At 37.6% G+C, this 22,802-nt stretch overlaps 1 protein-coding gene across 2 annotated transcripts; it reads left to right on the forward strand.

The window, feature by feature from the left end:
• Nucleotides 1-41: 41 nt before the first annotated feature.
• On the forward strand, nucleotides 42-21,612 carry LOC140148738 (uncharacterized). 2 transcript variants are annotated; one of them, XM_072170785.1, is made up of 8 exons: nucleotides 42-143; nucleotides 13,679-14,053; nucleotides 14,903-15,025; nucleotides 15,526-15,623; nucleotides 17,468-17,619; nucleotides 18,118-18,276; nucleotides 19,166-19,244; nucleotides 20,673-21,612. In XM_072170785.1, exons 2-8 carry the CDS (start codon nucleotides 13,713-13,715, stop codon nucleotides 20,819-20,821), a joined length of 1,101 nt encoding a protein of 366 aa, XP_072026886.1. In that variant the 5' UTR covers nucleotides 42-143; nucleotides 13,679-13,712; the 3' UTR covers nucleotides 20,822-21,612. The 2 variants fall into 2 exon arrangements, with proteins under 2 accessions (XP_072026886.1, XP_072026887.1); XM_072170786.1 differs by lacking the exon at nucleotides 42-143 and adding an exon at nucleotides 170-245.
• The last annotated feature ends 1,190 nt before the right edge of the window (nucleotides 21,613-22,802 follow it).

Raw genomic sequence — 22,802 nt, forward strand, 5'->3', positions numbered from 1 at the left:
TGTTGCGTATTTGTATTAAAGAACTTACTCTTTGTAAATAACGACAACAAACATGGCAGCGCCCATGCGGAAAATGTTGTGAGTTTTGAATTGAAGATTACCATTCATTAAATGTCCAGAGAGGCTGTGAAATTTGTGAACAGGTACTGTATAAGCTGTGGAACAAAAATGCTCTATTGGTAGCAAGCAGAATATGTTATGTGGTTAGCAGAATGAATAATTAATAATGCTGCGGAAGCGCCCGGGTAAGCTTACAAGTAATTACGCGGGTAAGCTTACAAGGGCGAGATGGCCGAGCGGTTAAGGCATTGCGCTGCCGGCCGGGAGATACGATCGACGAGGGTTCGAGCCTTGGGCTTGCCTTAGGTGAAAATTCTCTTCCCTCCCAAAAAGTTCCTATATGGTCGGGAATCCTTCAACTAGTAATTTAATTTCAGAATTTATTTGAAGAATTTCTTCTCGCCCCCATACACTGCCTAGCACGTGCAGATATAGTAGGTATGCCAGGTGAATTCAAATTTGCCATCAAACTGCATCATTTTATATATCAAATTAAAGCCCTTGAGTAAAGAAAGCCAACACTGAAAACCTTTTTGTCATAGCACTTTCCGTAGCAAAGTTACATCTTGTCAAAGATTGACTTTCATCAAAAAATTCTGCTGGCAAAATTCCCCAAAACAGCATTACGGGGTGTTTCTAGATCTTAGTCTCATGACGATAGCACCTTTTTTTAATGGAACTGCTATCAAAATCTCTCTGAAATTCCATGTGCGAGTCTCTCATCACCAAAAAAAATCATATATTTGGGTCAAGTGAAGTATAGACAACATATTTAGGAAGGTTTCCTTCTTAAAAAGATTCTTTTAAATTTCAATGTAAATTTGTATTGCCGGTTTAGGCCATTTTGACTGACTAGCAAATGTGTTAACTGAGGTTTCCCTGTCATACCTAGATATATGTAGCGTATGTGCGATGTCCGTGATTCGGAAGTCACGTAAAGCCGTTGGTCCCGTGTACAGGAGGATTCATCCCTGTGCACGTTAAAGTGTCAGAGCTATTCGAAAAGAGAAGGGGATCATCCCGGTTCTGATATCTGCACTCAACCCTCTAGGTTCAAGAGGACAAGATGGGCGCGATACAACTGTACATAGGTTGTCTACCCATAAAATCCTGTAGAATGTTAAACTTTGATTTATTTATTGTCATGACATGAGTAAGCCTAAAAAAATTGTTTGCTTGGCGCAACCCGACCGACCCTAAGAATATGCCCGGCAAAAAAATAAAAAAATTTAAATAAAGAAGATAAAATTTTAAAAAAGAGAAACAAAAAAAGTTCCAAAGCCTTTTATAATCATACGCAATTTACCACTTAAAATGTGTTTAAAATTTTTTTTTTTAAATTGCCGACCGACCTACCCTATTTTTTTTTTTTTTTTTTATATAAATGTTACGTCAATCAAACAATTATGTTTTTAACATACATTACATACATACATACAAAAAATTCTTAAGCGCTTCTTACAGATCGATCAGAGCACACGAAAAAGAGAAAACAAAAATGAACAAAAAATATCAATATTCTGGATACAAATGACACTTTTAGCATTTTTTTTGAAAGAGTGAAGTGATGAAGCCTCCCTGATGTTACGTTTATACGTGCCTAACATAGGCCTAATATATGGCCAAGGGAATTGAAGTAGTAGATTTGCGGCCAGAACTTTTTGAAATCATGTGCGGCCGTTTTTCATTATTCATTATTCATTATTTTTTTTCCTACTGGGAAGCTTCTCGGAAAGTGCAATTTCCATCAACGATCGCTTTAAGGGCTGGGGTATGAACGTTTGGACAGTATTTATTTTGGGACATCAGAGCACATCAGACATATCGAATTGCATTCTGAATACGAAGAATGTCACTCTGATATCAAATAATTTTGATTTTTTGAAATTCGCAATTTAATACACATTTTATGGCAAATCATTAAAAATTGATATTTTTGCAGCAGTGCTGCATTAATTCTGAATTGGCTGGGTGTTACTATACTGAAATTTTCGAATGTGAAAGGCATTTTGTACCACTGAAGTTTTTCAGTACACATCGATAGCTTTATTAATATAAAGATTGACTTTTGTAGAATTTTGGTTGTGTATCCATTGATTTTATATGCGATTTCATTGAAAGAAGTGTTTTTTAATGCAATGATTTTCAACAAAACACTCAACCTGGGCTCCTTGCATGAGGAATATTAGCTACAAGCATTATCTGAGCATGCGTCCTGTCAATTTCTACTCTCACACCCCTGATTTAGCATAGGGATTGGGCTCGTTTGCATATGCATGAGTTCGTTGAGTTGGTCGTGGCGTCCTTGGAGATAGTACATTTCTAGTAAAATGGTATAGATGAGTTTATAGTCAAAATGCGTGATGTATTTTAGCAGTTTAAACGTAGGCCTATGTTTTTGTAAATGTGCATAATTTCCAATCACGTCGCAGATGGCAACTATCACAGCACAAGTAATAATTTATCCTAGTGTATTGCCCCGGTAGAATACCTTGCATATGCCATAGACAAATTTTGATAACTTGGTTGGTAGACAGAGATGACGTCAGTGGTACTGATTTTGGTTTAGATCTGAAACCATATTATACCTCAGGTTTAGATTGAGAAAGTATAGGCCTACATATCAAGTAATTATCTGGTGGGAATTGTTTTATTGTTGTATTAATTGTGGTATACTGAACCCGACAACCACATTTGAAGAAAATAATTATAGGCCTAACTATGATTAATTTTATCATGGGCTATATTTTTGCCGGCGGAGGAATATGGATTTAGCCTGGGGAGTTAGCTTTCAAAAACTGTATCACGTGTCATTACATGTGGATGGGATGGGTGAAGTTTCGTGTTACCAAAGTATGGTGTGTTACCATTACAACAACAACTTACTTATTTACATAGTACATCCAATCACAGCGTGCTGATCTGTCTAAAGTAATAAACAAAGGTTGTTCAGTCGCACAGTAACAGTGCATGCACGTCATTAGAGGCGCTGTAGTTTAATATGGATATGCAAGCGAGATGGCGGTGACCGTGACTCAACTGTAAATGATTATTCTTCGGGACACCTTGAAGGATTTTGCCGCAAATGACACACCGTGCTGTAAGCATGGTAAAGTGAACCTGTAAAATGTCACAAATGCAGTTTTTGATATTGCGGTACATGTCAGCTATTTTATGCAATTTTCGGCCGTTGTTTCGGCCTACAGTTTGTTTAGGACTTCTTTGTTGTGGACCATACTATTTTGTTTTTACGAAAGTGATAATTTCTCCATCATTTTGTTTTAAGTTGCTTTATTTATTACTAAATAGCCTATTCGGTCTGGGTATTAAATTGATAGGCCTAATGGCGCAGTGTAAAGGACCATGCGGTTATAAGTTGAGACCCCCAAAAGACTGACGGCGTGACATTTTTCTTGAACAAATGAAATGATAATGATATTTTCAAAATGAATACTTACACCCCTCATAGGGGTCTATGTAAAACAGTCAATTATCAGAATTGCAAGTGTAGTCTAAAAGTGACAAAGAGATATTGTATTCTCTGGTTTGGAATGAGTATTTATGACTGAAAGCAGTTTTGTCATGTAGTAATGTTATCAATGCGCGATTAATTGCAATATGCGCTCAAACTAGTCTGTGGCGTGGCGCCGCTATGTCCGCAGATATGCGTAGCGCCATGATTGCGAATGTATTTTATTATTGTAATTCACTTTTAAATGAAATGTCCGACCGTGATGTCGTAAAACTATGGAATGGGAGAAAAGAGGAGAGAGGATGGAGAGGAATAAAAGGACTCTAACTAGTCTAAGAATTATGGTAAAACTTAAGCCTGATGGTGTGATTTCATAGTTTTATTAAGAAGATAAGCCGGCAGTGAGCGTAACATGGTGGCAGCGGAAAAAGTAAATCTACAGGTGCGCCATTTCCAAGAAATAGCCTAAGAAAGACTCAAAGAAATCACCAAGAAAACATCAACGAAGTTTTCGAAGAAAGAAACTGGAAAATTACCAAAGAAAACATCAACAAAGTTTTCGAAGAACGATACTTGGAAATCGACAACGATATCAATTCAAAGTCGGCAAAGACTAGTTCAACTTTGAAGAAGAAACATTCAGTGAGCTAGCCATAAGAAGAAAGAAGAGGACGCAGAACTGATTAACTGTTGTATTGGAAGCCCGCGGATTGGAAGAAAGAAGAGAGCGTCACAGATAGCTTCGCTACAGAAGAAAGAAGAGAAGAAAACAGAGTAGCTTCGTGATTGTATCATCATCAATTCCGTTCAAATACCAGAACTGTGAGATTTGATGCACATTAATACATTTTCATCGTTGGAATATATTGCTGATTTGTGTTCTTCTGGAAAAAACAGGTGAATCGTGTTTTCATCAGTGGCAGTGTTGTCTACATGATCTACGCATCGGTGTGGCAGAGTGATGTGGAAAATGGATTACGAGAGGCTGTCTTCAGGTTCTAGCCTGCTTGGATTCCTTGCTAAATGACCAGACATTTGGTATGATATTTTGACTGTTGGCCTTTTTACTTGAAGACAATCAAGAGATGTTCATATTTTCACAGATGAAAATAATCAGTAATATATTATAAAATTTAAATGAAGATTGTGCGATAGTGAAGCAAGTATTATAAATATTGCAAATGTACGTGCACAAATGAAAGGTACGTACAACGAAATGTGTATGCACATATCGAAATTAAATGTTGTATACATCATGTTTAGTAGAGATGTAGGCCTAAGCTTACATAATCCACGTCAATCTTTGTGGCATTCAAAAATGTTTTGTTGTGTAAAGCATAATTGCGTTTAAAAACAAAGATAAACAGCAATGAAACATTATATTGTTTTAATTTAGTATTATCATGCACATGGACAAATGTGTGCATTATTTCACATGCAAAAACTCCAGCCAGAGTACAAAAATGTGTGTAAGATTTTTTATTGGATTGTTGTAATAAGCGACAGCGTTTGGGATTGCAGCAGTAGTCGCAAGTCAATCGAGTCGACATTTCTTTAAAAATTGAAATGAAGGGATAAAGTAATATAATATGGTCGTCAAAAAACTGTTGTGTTTAAAATAAGATTTTATCACAAAATGTGCGTATTGATCAGGATTTCATGATGAATTTAAATTTCTGGACAAGCGTTTGGTATTGCAGCTATAGTGCGCCCAATTAGTCAGCGACATTTCCATATAAACATGGACATGTATAACTTAATTCATTATGTTCTGGAGAGATGGAAACTTGTGTGAGATTATCATTGGAGAAGAAATTTATCACATAAATTTTATTTGTATTTATACGTTTGGAGAATATTTTATATAATGAATTAAAACGTGCATTAAAAACAAAATGCATGAAATTATATTTATGCACACAAACAGATGTAAATTTAACGCGATTTAAATGTGCATTTTTGAGATGATTGACACAATCATATAGGAGTTCGGGAGTGTCATGTAGTAATGTTATCAATGCGCGATTAATTGCAATATGCGCTCAAACTAGTATGCAGGCGTGGCGCTATGTCCTGAGATATGCGTAGCGCCATGATTGCGAATGTATTTTATTATTGTAATTCACTTTTAAATGAAATGTCCGACCGTGATGTCGTAAAACTATGGAATGGGAGAAAAGAGGAGAGAGGATGGAGAGAGGAATAAAAGGACTCTAACTAGTCTAAGAATTATGGTAAAACTTCGCCTGATGGTGTGATTTCATAGTTTTATTAAGAAGATAAGCCGGCAGTGAACGTAACAAGTTTAAGCAGCTAATTAGCACTAATTAAACCTTTTGAATAAATAATTAGGTCTGGTAATGAAGTAAATTTTGATCACCCTGTATACATAGAAGCAAACATCGCACCCAAAATAAAGTATATTTCTGGTTGGCTTTTTCAATTCAAGCTCTGTTTGATTTTGTGGTCCTCAGATTGAGAAAATATTCCTGAAAAGAAAAATATACCACATGTTCCTTAAAAAGTTCATTTTAGTACACCCTGAATATTGATTTCGAATTTTGGTCAGTTTAATCTCTGTTCTTAATGCTTTCCAGAAATAGGCCTACCTGTAATTGGTTCATAAAATGATATAACTATTCATCGCAAAATTGAAAACAATGGCCATACCCGATGTCAGTCAATGGTATATCCAAACCACAATATGAACCTGAAGATAACTCGTCATCAGACTTAGACACTATCCATGCTATCAATGAGGAATTGCTATTACCCCATACCACAGTATTATGTTTATAATCATTCCTAGGCCTTATTAAAGGCTCAAATGCATATGTTAAGTACAAACTTGAGAATAATTATGTTCTTCATTTTAAGTAAATGTCATCATATGTTATTAAGTATACCAAGAAATGAACTAAGTACTCAGCATATAAATTAATTTGTGCCCTCATTGTGGGTTTTAAGACAAAATAAAATAAAGGAAACAAACATCATTCTCCTTTTTACAGTGTCGTTTCTAAAAGCTCATTTTTAAGCCAAAGGTCCTCTCAGTGAATGTGAAATCCAACATTTTTTCTTCATTCACTGCGCCGTCTTTTTTAAAGACATTTCTTGTTGATATTTAACAGTACTTGAAGTAAACTTTAGAAATCTGATGATTTATAGGCCTACTTAAAGTGTATGTAGGTGGAATGAAAAGCCCGACGATCAATTGAAAATTTTGACCTTTAAGATGAAGATATGGATTTTTTTCCCAAAACACCAAAAAAAATTAGGTCTTTTGGGAAAAAATCCATATATTCAATATGAAAGGTCAAAATTTTCAATTGACCGTCGGCTTTTCCTCCCTGCTACATACACTTTAAGAATATAACATTAGATTTATATAATTTACTTTGAGGACTGTTATATATCAAAAATTTGAAAAATATCAAATTTTTATAATTTGTCATAAAATTTGTATTATATTGTGATTTTCAAAAAATGAAAATTATTTGATATCAGAAAGACATGCTTCAGTATACAGAATGCAATTCGATAGGTCTGAGGTGCTCTCATGTCCCACAAAAATACTGTCGAAAGCATAATAAAAGCTCATTTTAGATCCCTTAACGTTTTGCAAAAAATTACAAATACAGAAAAAAAATTTGATTTTTAATAGTACCTACTCACCCATCTCCTAGTCCTGCCAGCAAGACTTCAGTCTTTATCATAAACATAATGCCGTCTACTGACCTGAAGTCTTGCAGCGGTACATAGGGATGCACTGTACGTTTAAGAAATCCAAACTTCAAGCATCAAGAAGTATACCTTGTATATAGACTAGGAGCCCAGACAATTTATTCAGCTCATCAGACACAAAAGGTTTGATGGCCTGGTTATGTTAGTATAGGGCCAAGATTCAATATTCCATATTGCTGCCGGGTCACAGCCTGTACGTTCAGCCTGGGGGTTACAAAATAGGGGGCCAAAAAAAGCATTTATTCAGCCCAAGAGACACATGGACAAAACTTGTTGGATATCACTCCCAGAAGGATACGTTTCATGCCTATAGCAATGACAGCAGTTTGGGCCTGTACGGGGGCCCAGACAGTAGCCCCAAAGGGGCCCGCCCATACGGTGTTATTCAGCTGAAGAGACACATGGATGAATCTTTTTGCATTGGAACTATTACCCATTGGGGTTTACAAAAATACTAATGACAGCAACTTTGTCCTGTACGGGGGCCCAGACAGTAGCCTCAAAGGGCCCATGTCCCATAACTGATTTATTCAGCTGAAGAGACACATGGATGAATCTTTTTGCAATGGAACTATTACCCATTGGGGTTTACAAAAATACCAATGACAGCAACTTTTTCCTGTACGGGGGCCCAGACAGTAGCCTCAAAGGGCCCATGTCCCATAACTGATTTATTCAGCTGAAGAGACACATGGATGAAACTTTTTGCAGTGGAACTATTACCCATTGGGGTTTACAAAAATACCAATGACAGCAACTTTTTCCTGTACGGGGGCCCAGACAGTAGCCTCAAAGGGCCCATGTCCCATAACTGATTTATTCAGCTGAAGAGACACATGGATGAAACTTTTTGCAGTGGAACTATTACCCATTGGGGTTTACAAAAATACCAATGACAGCAACTTTTTCCTGTACGGGGGCCCAGACAGTAGCCTGAAAAGACCCGATGTTCTATCACTGGTTATTCAGCCAAACAGACACATCGATGGATCTTTTTGAATTGGAACTATTGCATATTGGGGTTTACAAAAATACCAATGACAGCAACTTTTTCCTGTACAGGGGCCCAGACAGTAGCCTCAAAGGGCCCGATGTCCCATAACTTGTTATTCAGCCAGCTGTAGTTAAAAATGCAGTGGGAATGGCCCTGAAGGAAAAAAATATCCCGAATGTGTCAATTTTGAAATGGTCTCTTTTCCGTTCAAATTGGTATAACATGCGGGAATAAAGTCGCATTGTGCCGAATGAGGCGTTAAAATACGCCACGAAGGAGCTATCTATTGCTGATATTGGTATTGGTGAAGTAGCTATCTATATACTGCTGATATTGGTATTGATGAAGTAATAATAATATAAATTTCGGTATTTATATAGCGCCTTACCACAGATCACGGAGTGTTCAAAGCGCTTTAATTTACGCTGCCATGGTGAATCATCACAATCAGATCGCATCAACTAGGCATTGTGCAGCCAGAATAGCGCAAACCTATCCGCACTTAGATTGTAACATCCACCATTTATCTGTGCAGCTCCCCAAATTCCATTGGGTGAAGGAAGTTTTTGATAACCAAACAACTAATCACCGATTTTTTTAAAGCAGGAGGAAACCGGAGATACCGGAGAAAACCTGCGAGAGCGAGCATGGGATCGGGATAAACCAAGTGCACATGAGTTCTTGGGCCACGCCAGGGCTTGAACCCGGGACCTCAGTGGTGCAAAGCGAGGGAACAACTGCTGCGCTAACTAGCCCTCCCTAGTTACCTACTTGCACATTTGTCCCATTCAATGTGCATACTTGTACTTGATTATTATCTTGAAATTGGCATTGAAATTTTCTGCGATTCACACGGAAGTAATTAATCTGGGAGCAAAATAACATATTTGTGTGTGCTTTACGTGCATTTGTCCCCTTCAATGTTCATATTTTGATTATATGAGCTTGAAATTGTAAAATCACGGAATTCTTTTAAGAAACTTAACATAATGTAGCATATAAACATGCTACTTTCACTCCGCTTCAACACGTTTTCAAGGATTTTACACCAACCTCCATCCCCCATGTTATTAACATGCCCCCTCCTCCACCCCACACACACTTATGAAGTCCTAAATGTCATCGCTCATCAAAGGGGGCCTGTGCGTTCATTTTAACCCCGGGCCTGTAATTCCCCCTCCCTGCCTATTGGTAGCTCTGATCTTCTGACTATGGCTTTGGTAGCAGTGCCTTCAGATCTGGTGGGCACAAGCTGTTGTAGAGGACTGTTGCTGCAGCCACTTGACGTCTTTGATGGAGAGATGTGATGTTCAGCTCTGTACTTGATTTACTCACGTCTATGATTCGAAGGGCCTTCCTCTGGATAGTCTAGTAATCCTAGAGTGGTACGGTGGCGCTGGCACTCATCCAAGACAGTGAGGCGTATTCCATCACACTGCGAACTTGAGCAGGCCTTGTAAATAGTTGCCCTGCCGCGCCTCTGACATCAAGTTTGTTTGCAACTCTCCTCATCGCGCCCAGCTTCTGTGCTGCTCTGGATGAGATGTTAGAAATTTGCTTTGTCCAGGTCAGCTTGTTTTAGACTGTGACTCCCTCCCAGGGTCTTCAGCTCCTCCTTCTCAGCCAGTTTGGCGGTACCAAACAGAAAGATCTCTAGCTTAAAGGTCACCTTCCATCTGTCTGCCCAGCCAGATCCTCATTTTCTCCAGGTCTCTGTTCAGGCTAGCAGTATCGACCTCATGGTTGCGATACAATGCTTGCACTCACCTGATTAGAAAACATCTTTGTGCAAATGGTGTCTGCTTTCACATTTACGCCGACGACATGCACATTTACATAAGCTTTGATCAGAGAGTAGACGGTTCGTGTCAACTTGCCTACAATCCTGCGTTTCTGAAATCAAGCAGTGGATGAATTTAAACAAATTGCAGTTAAATGAGGCTAAAACCGAATTCTTCGTTGCTGTTTCTTCGGTGTTTGCTGCCCGATTATCATTCGGACTCTTGGTAATGTAACAATAACACCTACTAAGTCTTTGCGGAACCTTGGCACCGTATTCGATAATCCATTGAGTATGAAAGTCCAAATTTCTTCCATCATAAAATGTGTTAGCTATCATCTCCGGAATTTGTCACGCATCCACCGTTACTTAACACAAGATACTTGTAAACTTGCTGGTAATGCTTTGCTCTATGGTGCCAGTGGAGGTGACTTAACACGTTTTGCAATGCCTTCAGAACATGGCCGCAGATTGATTGTGCTTGTTGGCCGAGACCATCCCAGTGCTCCACAAGAGAACAAAAGTGGGCCGAATATTAACTCCTGGGGAACTGATGCATTGATAGATAAGACAACTTTGATGGAACGATCTGTCAGGTAGCTCCTAATCCAGATGAGCAGCTTGCCAGATACTCATTTTGCTGTGAGTTTTGAGCAAAGGCCATTATGCCAGACATTGTCGAATGCTCCTTTGATATCCAGAGCAACCAGACGCAGGTTGTTACCTCGGTCCAGGGAGTTGGACCACTCTTGGGTCAGAATGTGTGCTGTGCTGTGCTGTGGTCTAAATCGAAACTGTCTACCTGATATCAGTTGGTTTCCAATAAGATACTTCTGAAGAGGGTTCTGTACAACAGCCTCCACGTTGCTGATGATGCAGAGCAGAGATGGGGCGGCACATAGATAGATTAGACTTCAAATCTCTCTTGTGAATAGGAATGACAGATGCAGTCTTCCATTGGCTTGGGAAGACTCACTTGAAGAAGCAAAGCTCAAACAGCAGGCTGAGTGATCCCGGGGAGTGATCATGCAAGTTCTGCAAGATAATGAGCGTTTGCAAAAAATATGTGCATATTGTATCTGCTTGTAGATTCGCAAGAAGCTTGCTAAAATTTGATGTAGTGTAGACTTGACGCCGATCCTTCTGCACTGGTACATCAATTTAACTCTGGTTGAGTTACCAAACAAGTTGTTAACATATGTGATGCGATCAAGCAAAATCAGTCGGAACTCGGCAATAATACATTTTTAGTTACCTAAAGAATAGTAAAAAGCATTTACAGAGCTGGGTTTTGCAGAAAACCCCATTGAAATTGAACAACCAGTTCCAAAGATATGAACAATTAAAGAGTTTCCAAAACAAGAGGAAACAAAAGGAAAAATTTCCTTTATTTGGCTATATTTCAAAATCAATATTTCCGAGTTCCGACTGATTTGGCTTGATCGCATCACATATGGGACATCGGGCCCTTTGAGGTTACTGTCTGAGCCCTCGTACAGGAAAAAGTTGCTGTCATTGGTATTTTTTGTAAACCCCAATGGGTAATAGTTCCACTGCAAAAAGTTTCATCCATGTGTCTCTTCAGCTGATTAAATTAGTTTTGGGACATGGGCCCTTTGAGGCTACTGTCTGGGGCCCCGTACAGGAAAAAGTTGCTGTCATTGGTATTTTTGTAAACCCCAATGGGTAATAGTTCCACTGCAAAAAGTTTCATCCATGTGTCTCTTCAGCTGAATAAATTAGATATGGGACATGGGCCCATTGAGGCTACTGTCTGGGCCCCCGAACAGCAAAAAGTTGCTGTCATTGGTATTTTTGTAAACCCCAATGGGTAATAGTCCCACTGCAAAAAGTTTCATCCATGTGTCTCTTCAACTGAATAAATCAGTTATGGGACATGGGCCCTTTGAGGCTACTGTCTGGGGCCCCGTACAGGAAAAAGTTGCTGTCATTGGTATTTTTGTAAACCCCAATGGGTAATAGTTCAACTGCAAAAAGATTCATCCATGTGTCTCTTCAGCTGAATAAATCAGTTATGGGACATGGGCCCTTTGAGGCTACTGGCTGGGCCCCCGTACAGGAAAAAGGTTGCTGTCATTGGTATTTTTGTAAACCCCAATGGGTAATAGTTCCAATGCAAAAGATTAATCCATGTGTCTCTTCAGCTGAATAAATCAGTTGTTGGACATCAGGCCCTTTAAGGCTACTGTCTGGGCCCCGTACAGGACAAAGTTGCTGTCATTGGTATTTTTGAGCACCCCAATGGGTGATAGTTCCAATGCAAAAGTTTTATCCATGTGTCTCTTCAGCTGAATAACACCATATGGACGGGCCCCTTTGGGGCTACTGTCTGGGCCCCCGTACAGGCCCAAATTGCTGTCATGGCTATAGGCATAAAAAGTATCCTCCTGGGAGTGATATCCAACAAGTTTTGTCCATGTGTCTCATGAGCTGAATAAATGCATTTTTGGCCCCCTATTTTGTGACCCCCAGGCTAAACGTACAGGCTGTGACCCGGCAGCAATATGGAATTTTGAATCTTGGTCCTATACTAACATAACCAGGCCATCAAACCTTTTGTGTCTGATGAGCTGAATAAATTGTCTGGGCTCCTAGTCTAATATGTCAGTTTTACCTCAGAGATGCTGTAGACCCTCTCTCACAGTGTAGAAACATCAGAAGTAGAATGCTGCTCAATATGATAAATCCAAATCATGAAAATCAAGACATTTTGCAGAGCAATATTTTGACCACTTTTGCACTAAGTAAATTACTCCCATGAAGATTGCAGGTTTTGCCAACCCTGGGAATTTTGAACCCACCCAAAAGATAAGATCAATGTAGATCAATTACCTCAACTTTGTGAGTATAGACTAGTACAGTGGGATTAAAATCATCCAAGCACGCCCAAACCCTGGTACAATGGGATTAAAATCATCAGTGCATGCCCAAACTGTCCTTGAGAAAGTTCCTCAGCTACATCCTTGGAGCCCAAAATGAGCCCACATATTGTGATGTTTCTTATTTGTGGAATAGATATTTATAGAGAGAACTGTAACTCTAGGTACGACGAGTTACAGTTTCTGGAACTAACCCATCTCCATGCACGGAAGTTTACCCACGTGAAACTTTTTCTTTCATCAGCTTTTATAACACAACTGATGAAACGCACAATTTTATTGGTTGATTTATTATTTTCTGAGACTAAATCTCAAAATAGTCCAATCACATCGCAGGGAGCGAAATTCCATTCATAAATGGTCGGGGTCATGAATATTTAATGAGCAGCGATAAATGAGGTCATCGTGCTCGTAAAAGACGACGGGGATCATCAAAATTCGGATGCAGTGATAAGTGATGCTTGGAGGTGCCTGTCAGCTATCAAGACTCCTTTATTTCTAAATTTCGTTTGTGATATCGCCGGCGGGTGAATACGTTTTAACACGTTATTCGAAGTGGATATCGGGATTATAGGTTACTTGTCACCAATGCGCTATAATTTTTGAGAAAAATGCAAAAATAGGCACAAAATTGGCCAGGGGTGTAGTACCCCTTAAGCCTGATGCATAATCACACCCATGATAATGAGGATGACTAATTTTATGGTTCACTTTTGATTCATGTCTAGATGAGCATTCAGTGTGGAAGTCATCAGCAAGAAGATGTCTACAAGCATGGTCAATCATGAACAGTTTTTGAAAGAAGTTCAAAAAGGGAACACAGAAGCAGTGCAATCACTGACATCTAACTTAAGCGAGAGTCAGCTTATTGCTTTGTTGCATTACTCACATAAAAAATCTGGTGATCAAGCTATTCACATTGCAGCACGACATGGCCACCTGGACATCCTGTCATATCTCGGAACATTGGGTGTTGATTTTGAGGCAGCTAACCTAGAAGGAAAGCGAGCATTACATGAAGCAGCTATGAGTGGTTGGTCACAGTGTGTGTCATATTTACTGAAGAAAGGAGTTTGTGTTGATCCATTAAAAAGAGCAGATTGGTAAGTACTTGCATATGCATTATTTTCAGATAGCAAATATTTATTTATTTTGATCAGTCACCTGAAAATGATAGCATTACTATTCATTTGGGCACTATAATAAATGTAGTATGGTTTGTGCCAAGTGTCTTCAAAAAGACCATCTATTTTGAGTTTGCCATCATCATCAAAAGTTTTAAAATTTGTCCCCCAAAGACCCCATTTGTTTGCTGAAAGCCATCACCCATATCCATTTCACACCCAATGACCCTGGTAAACAAGTTATTTTTATACTTTCAGTGAGTAAATCATTAATAGTCGGTAGGATTTTTTTTTCACCAAAAGATGATTATTGTAGCATTTGTCGATGTCACTGCAAAGAGACTATCCTTTTTAAGAGTCTGTAACCCAAAGACCACAATTTTTTCAACTTAATTTGTCTCTAGAAATGTGAACCCCCCAAAGCACTTGTCTCATCCTCTGTGACTCAACTTGACACCTCACAAATGCCTTTGAATGATCCCTTACTGATTAACCCGGTCGCTAAAAAGCCCATTAACAAATTGAACAAGTAAATTGGTAGTTTATTTTACAAGTGTTACTCTATAGTAGGCCTTTGAAGTTCAGCATATTATTGAATGAAATGATAAGCATACATGTTACATGTTAATTTGCTTTGGACATTGTGCAAATACCCTACCAAGTTCCAACAAATGAGGAAATAATATTTCTGTGAACATATCAATTGGCCCACAGATATGCAAAATGTGGATATCTTTGCTCAGTAATAATTCCCCAGACAGTCTTAAAGTCTTTTACATTTGAGCATCAATAGTGAAGTGGATATGCATTATACACTATTTTTGATAGGACACCTTTGCATCTGGCATGTACCAAACCTAATGAACCTGTAATAGAGGTATTGGTATCACATGGAGCCAAGCCAGAACTACAGAATAAAGATGGTTGGAATGCTTTTCACATTGCGTGTAGGTATGCTTACTTTTATTTGCTCGGTTAAATTATGCACTCAGGAAAACTGCATGGACCTAACATCCAATTGTTGGAAGAACTAATTAAAGCACAAGCTGTATGGATAAACTTATCAATCACAGCAATCAAAGCTGGTCCAGCTGTATCACTGTGTGTGTATGTGCGTGGGGTGTATATGGGTGGGGGTGTATGAGGGTTGGATGTGTATGTGGAGGGGTGGGGGGTGTATCACTTATTTCAACATTTATTGATAAGATGTAGGTATTAACTTTAATCAGTTACAATCCTCATCAAAATGTGTTGGGACACCTATGGAAAAATCATACCATGTTATGAGTCATAATGACCTTATTTTCGGTATTTTTAATGCAATGAAATGTCACATACTTTTTTGGTGTTTCAAGCCTAAACCCTGATTGGTTGGTTGATTATTGGGTGGATGGATGTATTGATGGGGTGACTTGACTGATTGATTGATTTGATTGATTGATCTGTTGCAGAGAAGGCCATAGAAATATATTGGAACACCTTCTCAGTTCCAACAGCACTGTATGGAACACAGTCAGCAAGAATGGTCGCACACCACTCCATACCATCGGTAAGTTTGTTTCTTTATTGGTCATTCCATGCAGAAAAACATGGTCCTGATGAAGCTGTACTTTTAACAAAATAGCAAAGTAATGTTTTGAAATCTTCATAATAAGCATATTGCCTATATGGATAGAAATCAAATTCAAGATAAATATATTGAAGCAATAAATGTGATAAAGGCCTCTGCTACCAATAATAAACATGATAAAGGCCTCTGCTACCAATAATAAACATGATAACAGCCTCTGCTACCAATAATAAATATGATAAAGGCCTCTGCTACCGATAATAAACATGATAAAGGCCTCTGCTACCAATAATAAACATAATAAAGACCTCTGCTACCAATAATAAACATGATAAAGGTCTCTGCTACCAATAATAAACATGATAAAGGCCTCTGCTACCAATAATAAACATGATAAAGGCCTCTGCCAATAATAAACATGATAAAGGCCTCTGCTGCCAATAATATTACATGATAAAGGCCTCTCCTACCAATAATAAACATAATAAAGACCTCTGCTACCAATAATAAACATGATAAAGGCCTCTGCTACCAATAATAAACATGATAAAGGCCTCTGCTACCAATAATATTACATGATAAAGGCCTCTCCTACCAATAATAAACATGATAAAGGCCTCTGCTACCAATAATAAACATGATAAAGGCCTCTGCTACCAATAATAAACATGATAAAGGCCTCTGCTACCAATAATAAACATGATAAAGGCCTCTGCTACCAATAATAAACATGATTTAAGGCCTCTGCTACCAATAATAAACATGATAAAGGCCTCTGCTACCAATAATAAACATGATAAAAGCCTCTGCTACCAACAATAGACATGATAAAGGTCTCTGCTACCAATAACAAACATGATAAAGGCCTCTGCTACCAATAATAAACATGATAAAGACCTCTGCTACCAATAATAAACATGATAAAGGCCTCTGCTACCAATAATAAACATGATAAAGGCCTCTGCTACCAATAATAAACATGATAAAGGCCTCTGCTACCAATAATAATCGTGATAAAGGCCTCTGCTACCAATAATAAACATAATAAAGGCCTCTGCTAGCAAATCATTTCTTAGGTAATTGACATAGCACCTGTTTTAGTTACAATCATGTTTTTCCATGTATGCTTTTATTTCATTATATTCTGTGATACTTAACCTTGAAATTGAACAGAATCTCACAATTTTGTTCTTGAAATATTTTAATAAATACAAGATCCTTAGAAAGTTTTACATGAATTATTCTGAATATTTTGGATTCATACAAACTATTGTTTTCCAACTTACCACCTTCTCCTCCCGTCCCTCCTCCCTTCCTGTACACATAATTATTATGAGACATGTTTGCAATATAAGCATGTTGCATGCTGTCAGTTTTAAAGCCATAATGTGTGATTTTAGTAGTTTTTATAATAAAACTGGGATCGCGGTTTTATTTGCCAACACTTTGATACACACAGTGGGCAATATAGGTGCTGGAATGAAGTAACAATTTTCTCTGTTTTACCTCATTTGTTTGGCCTAAAATTTAGAAGAGGACATATCTGATAGTGAAAACCAACAATATTTGGGTAAAAAAATACTTAATAGTTATCTATTTTTCATGCAAATAGCACATTTTTGCTTTAATTTTTGTGATCAACTGTTTGTGCCAGAGTAATTGGGATAATACACAGGCATGTGTCCCTTATAACAGCTCTATTAGATTTGAGTTGTACATAGCATCTTAGTAAGTTCACATAATTATATTCAACAAACTTATGCAAACATTATTTCAAGTTCTACAATATCTTCACCCTCACCCTCTCTGCATTACCCTAATAGCTCTACATGGAAGACTGGAGGCTTGTGAGCTGGTTTTGACAAAGTGTTCATACAAAACAGATGATACTGATAGTTGTGGTTCAACTCCACTCATGGATTCACTACGTGCTGGCTTTATTGATGTAGCAGAAATACTTATTCAAAAACACAAGGTGAGTGTAAATCATCATATCAAATAAAGGTGATTTTAAAATGTTGATCAAGGTATACATGTAAAAACAGTAAAATATTGGTTAATTAATTTTCCATCCTATTATACAATGTTGAATTTTCACTTTATTGACCAGAAATTAGTCCAGAGAAACTCTGTCATGGAATTAAAGTACCACTTTATTACAAGTGAATTGCAGTATAATATAGTACAATAAATTAAATCCAAACCATGTAATTAATCTATAGAGGAAAAATGTTCCTTCAAAATACTAATGATAGCATTGACAAATGTGTACAGTTTTTCCTGAGTAGAACCATCTTCCATAATCTGTACAAGTTTTAATTATAAAGCCACACTATGTTATATACAATTTTTCCACTGAAACCCAAATCTCCATTTTTATGGTAGAAAGTGGAAATCAGATCATGCCCCACTTGAAGAGGGAAGTAATGAGTGGTATGTTGTACCTTTGTTTAATTTCTTGCCCATTCTATAGGCAGATGTGATGAAAGAAGATGTGCTGACAAGAACATCATTACACCTAGCAGCAGAAGCTGGCCAGGAAATCTCTGTCACTTTCCTTGTTAGAAAACACAATGTACCATTGAATATAGCAACTAAACATGGTCTAACACCTATGCATTTAGCTGCCAAGGTGAGTGAAACCATAGACATATATAAATAACTAGACCAATGGTGGATGTTTTATTTTGACGAGCTAGCTGGAGGAATATGCAAATTAGGGGATTGGTGTTTACATTTGTACATCATTTGAAATTGTATTTTGTCAAAATTATTTGTGCCAAAAAATGATGAACATTTGCACTTTTCTTTCCATTACTGTCATATTGTAAAGTACCATATAGCTGAGGGGTTAGTCCAATATTATTGAGAACATATTTCTGTTGATGACCCCATGTTGACATTGGCTAAATGAGCTGTATTTTTGCTTGAAAGGGTACATGTTCGTGACAATTCTGTCACCATTTTATTTTCACAGGTGACTTGAAGTCGTTTACAAGACTTTCTTACCAATTGCATTTTGTTATCCTAACTACAGTTCGCCAATCAAATGGGGTGAAAATTCATGCCTCCACCCAAGGTCCTTTTTTTTGCATCACCTGTGTTTTTTTGAATACTTGTTTTGTGGTGCCTAAAAATGTGTAGCGTAGTGACATAGGGCACTAACTTAACTGCCTTGAGTGAAACAGGCTGTGAACTACATGCCCTTCCGCAGGCTTAAAACAAACAAGAACAACATTTATAGCTTGAAGTCATGGTTTTTGTTATGAGATGAAAAACTTCACCCTTAGCTTTGCTTTGAAGCTTCATAAGCATTTTGAAAGCTCTCTGATGTAATTTAAAACAATGTCTGAGCATGTCTAAAATAGGTGCCCTGACAAATGAATTTGCCAAGATCTTGTCCGTCATTGTTCAAAGATTTCTCTATATAGCAATGTTTGGATTTATGTAGATATTATTTAGAAGCTGCCATGTAAAGCCATGATATGCAGTCATTATATGGTGTATTTTGCGATTTACAGGAAGGTCATGCACATGTTATTTCTACCCTTATTCAACTTGGTGCTGATGTCAACCAATATGATAACAAAGGAACGACAGGTAACTATTCAAGAGATTGCAGGATTATGCTGGTTTAATACTTTCTGCCGCTTGCCGCTGAGTGGCCTGATGCTTCATTGTGCTGCTTGCACTTGTCTGTAAGTGGAGCGGCACACCCCTGAGCAGCAGCGGCATGACTCTGAAAGCCACTCTTGTCGCTCAGCACCGCTCCAAAATTGCATTTTGTTCTGATACGTCAGAGCGGCACTGCTCCGAGTTGACTTGAATTCAACTCCCAGCGGTGCTGGTCACCGCTAGCGTTTCTGGTGCGACTGCGCAGTGAAGTAAAATCATCTTCAGAGCAGCAAAGCGGCAAGCGGCAGGAAAGTATGAAACCAGCATTAGATTAAAGTGTAAAGCCAAGTAGATATTTTTATACTAGACTATCCTAAAACTCTACAAGGCTCAGAGTTGTTTTCATCAATTGCGTGGCATGAATTTTATAGTATTTTATAAAACTAATTTACCTATACCACTGAAATGTTAATTTTTTTGGAATGGGCAAAAACAGAATGTACATATTTTAAGCACATTCATTATGTGTCGTTATTTGATACAACCATATCAGATCCAAATAGGCCAAAGACATCTATCTTGTGAAATTGAGATCCATGCAAAAATAGGGAGCAAAAACAAGAAGATGCAACCACCATGTATAATTCGCTGTCACAGTGCATGTTAGTAGCCATTGGTTACTGCTACAAGCCTGGGCTCATACACCTGTTCTGAATTTTGATTTGCCATAGGCTTTGTGTTGTGATCATTTCGATCAGTGGTTCATAACAAAGAAGCGTGATCCAGTTGACCTTGCAACAGTCATATTCTAAAGTGCACTACGACAGCGAATAGGGATTTCAGGATTTCAACAGTAACATGCTTGGCTACTGTGCAAGTTGATATCATATGTCTCCTTTTGTGTGGTAGGATCAGATAGTATCATAATATGGGGTGGGGTGTGGGGGTTAAGGGTTTTCTGGGTACCCATGCTAGATCCGGTGTTCCTGGAGGTAACCCCCACCGGGACTATATTCCTAGCATGACCAGATTTCTATTAAAAAACACATACCTAGCGGGCCAGAGCCTAACGGGACTAGTTTTCGTCGGGAGTTTCGGTGAAAGACCCCTCCCCCATAAGACCAAGTGCACAATAATTATTATTGTACCATAAATGACTTTTGAAAGTCAAAAAGCCAACAAAATTTTTCTTCTATTGTTTCCAAAAAATAAGATACATGGTCAATATTGGTCATGGAATCAGAACATTTGATATCCCTTTGGAGAGGTGAATTTGATATCCCTAGTGAGAATAGAAAAGGCTAAAGTGAATTTGATACCACTTGACCCGAGACTAGTGGCACCATTCATCACATTAGTGTATTTTTTTTATCACAAATTTTTTTTTCTTCTGTATTTTTCTAATAATTTCAGCTTTGCATGTAGCAGCAGGCAGCAACAAAGCAGACAGCGTGAAGGCATTAATCAGCAATGGAGCCACTCAAAGAGTAGACAACTCAGGACATACTCCTCAAAAACTCACTAAAAGTCAAGAAATAATGGAATTGCTGGGTTCTTTATGATATAGGTCAAATAATTCAAGTTTCAATGTGACTTTTTAAATGGCCTATTTGAAATTGGTTCCGGCAAGCTTCATTGCCGAGATCCATCCATGAAATAAACTAGAGCTGTCTTTAAAAAAGACAATGCCATAGATGAAGGTCATAAATAATTAATAAATGATATTATAAAATAATAAGATCTATTTATTTATTTGAAAGGTCAAATAAGGTACATTGTTCAATACTACATGTATACATGTATAAATTATGCCAGTAATATTGGCCCTAAAAACTTAATTTGTCATCGGATTTTACCACTTGAAGAGACAAAATTGATGTTGGATATATCGATTATTTCATTAATAAGCTTGTCATAAAAATATATGTTGCTTCTTACTGAATTGTAACAAGATTTGTGATGTTGACTGCTCTGCCAGCTTTAACCAGTGCAGCTTGTATTATAGAAGTACCAAAGATGGGGTTTATTTGGTACATGTAACTTAGATCAAGATTTCAATAGAGCAATGGTAATAGACCAAATACTAACTTCACTTCAATTGTGTTGTGCTCATAACAGCAATGTTAAACAGTGGTGTAGTCAGCTTTACAAGACCAGGGGGGAACAAAATTGTAAATGTACTGATGACAGTTTGAAAAGGGTGTCTTCCAAAACTTCCAAACTGACCCGCCCCCAGAATTACTTTGCTGGGAAAAGTGCATGTATAACTCATGAAAATGTGCTATTTGAATGCTAGTGAAACAAATTGAAATAAATTCAGTTTTAAACTGACCATAAATCTGTTAGGAAAGTTTGTTTTTGATGTTTTTTGTTTGTTTGTTTGTTTGTTTTCCGTTATCTACAATAAAATACAAAGAAATTAAGTAAGAAAGGTTGACAATATTTTGTTATCTACTGATGATACCATTTAGAACCGTATGAACTAATTTTTAAAAAAAATCATAGAAGTCAGAAATTTCATTTGGAATTTTTTTTTGTTACTACATGTTTGTTGTTTGTTTGTTTGTTTGTTATCTACTCAAGGTAGAATTTACGGTGTGATTTGCAAATCATTATAGGCCCTCTGCGACATCACGCATCATCTGCTGTATAAAAAAAACGCGCTCAAAGCCTTACGGCCTGCATCATTTTCTCGGAACTCGCAAGCGGCTTTATGGGCTTATAAACAAACAACACAGAAAATATTTCACAAATTTGAAAACGTCTGTTAGGAAAGTTTGTTTTGATGTTTTTTGTTTGTTTGTTTATTTGTTTGCTTGTTAGTTTTTCCGTTATCTACTCAAGATAGTATTTATTTGTAAAATACAAAGAAATTGAGAAAGGTTGAATAATTATATTTTGTTGGGCCTATCTACTGATGATAGTATTTTTAAACCTAATGAAATAATACAAAAAAGAAGGAAATCATAAGACTTAGCATGAGACGAGTCAGATAGATCATTTGGTGTATTTTTTTATATTTCATGTTTGTTTGTCTGTCTGTTTGTTTGTTTTTTATCTACTCAAGAAACCATTTACGGCAGGCGGCGAGTGGCATGATAGAGCCGGCAACTTGTGAAACTGCCCGGCCGTACGGCATTTTCCATATACTCTGTTAGTTTTGTGGGGTTCATTATCTAACCCCAACGGTTTTAGCTTCTATTTATATTATTTATTAACATATGCCTATTTGTTTGTGATATTTCAAGCGTTTTAAAATTTCAAAATAATGTCATTCAATTACACGGTTGACGATGGAAATTTACTGAATTTAGAGAATGCACGTCATTCACCACCTGATTTACGGTGCAATTTGCAAATCACCTGTTGAGACATCCATCATCTTCTGTGAGCGAGCCCACTTACGACCTGCATCATTTACTATCTGCATCATTTTCTCGCAACACGCTCGCAAACGGCTATCTTCTGAAGATAGCATTCCGGGCATAATGAAACAAGAGAAAATATTAAGAAAAAGTCTGTTTTTCCGCTATCTACTCAAGA

Source organism: Amphiura filiformis, chromosome 3 (assembly GCF_039555335.1).
Source record: "Amphiura filiformis chromosome 3, Afil_fr2py, whole genome shotgun sequence".
Lineage (NCBI taxonomy): Eukaryota > Metazoa > Echinodermata > Ophiuroidea > Amphilepidida > Amphiuridae > Amphiura > Amphiura filiformis.

Excerpts from the sequence above, each read along its gene's own strand:
- LOC140148738 (XM_072170785.1), top strand. The coding sequence starts at position 13,713 with ATGTCTACAAGCATGGTCAATCATGAACAGTTTTTGAAAGAAGTTCAA. Across the intron at positions 15,026-15,525 it reads GCTTTTCACATTGCGTGTAG|AGAAGGCCATAGAAATATAT; the intron begins GTATGCTTACTT and ends GATCTGTTGCAG. Across the intron at positions 19,245-20,672 it reads TGATAACAAAGGAACGACAG|CTTTGCATGTAGCAGCAGGC; the intron begins GTAACTATTCAA and ends TAATAATTTCAG.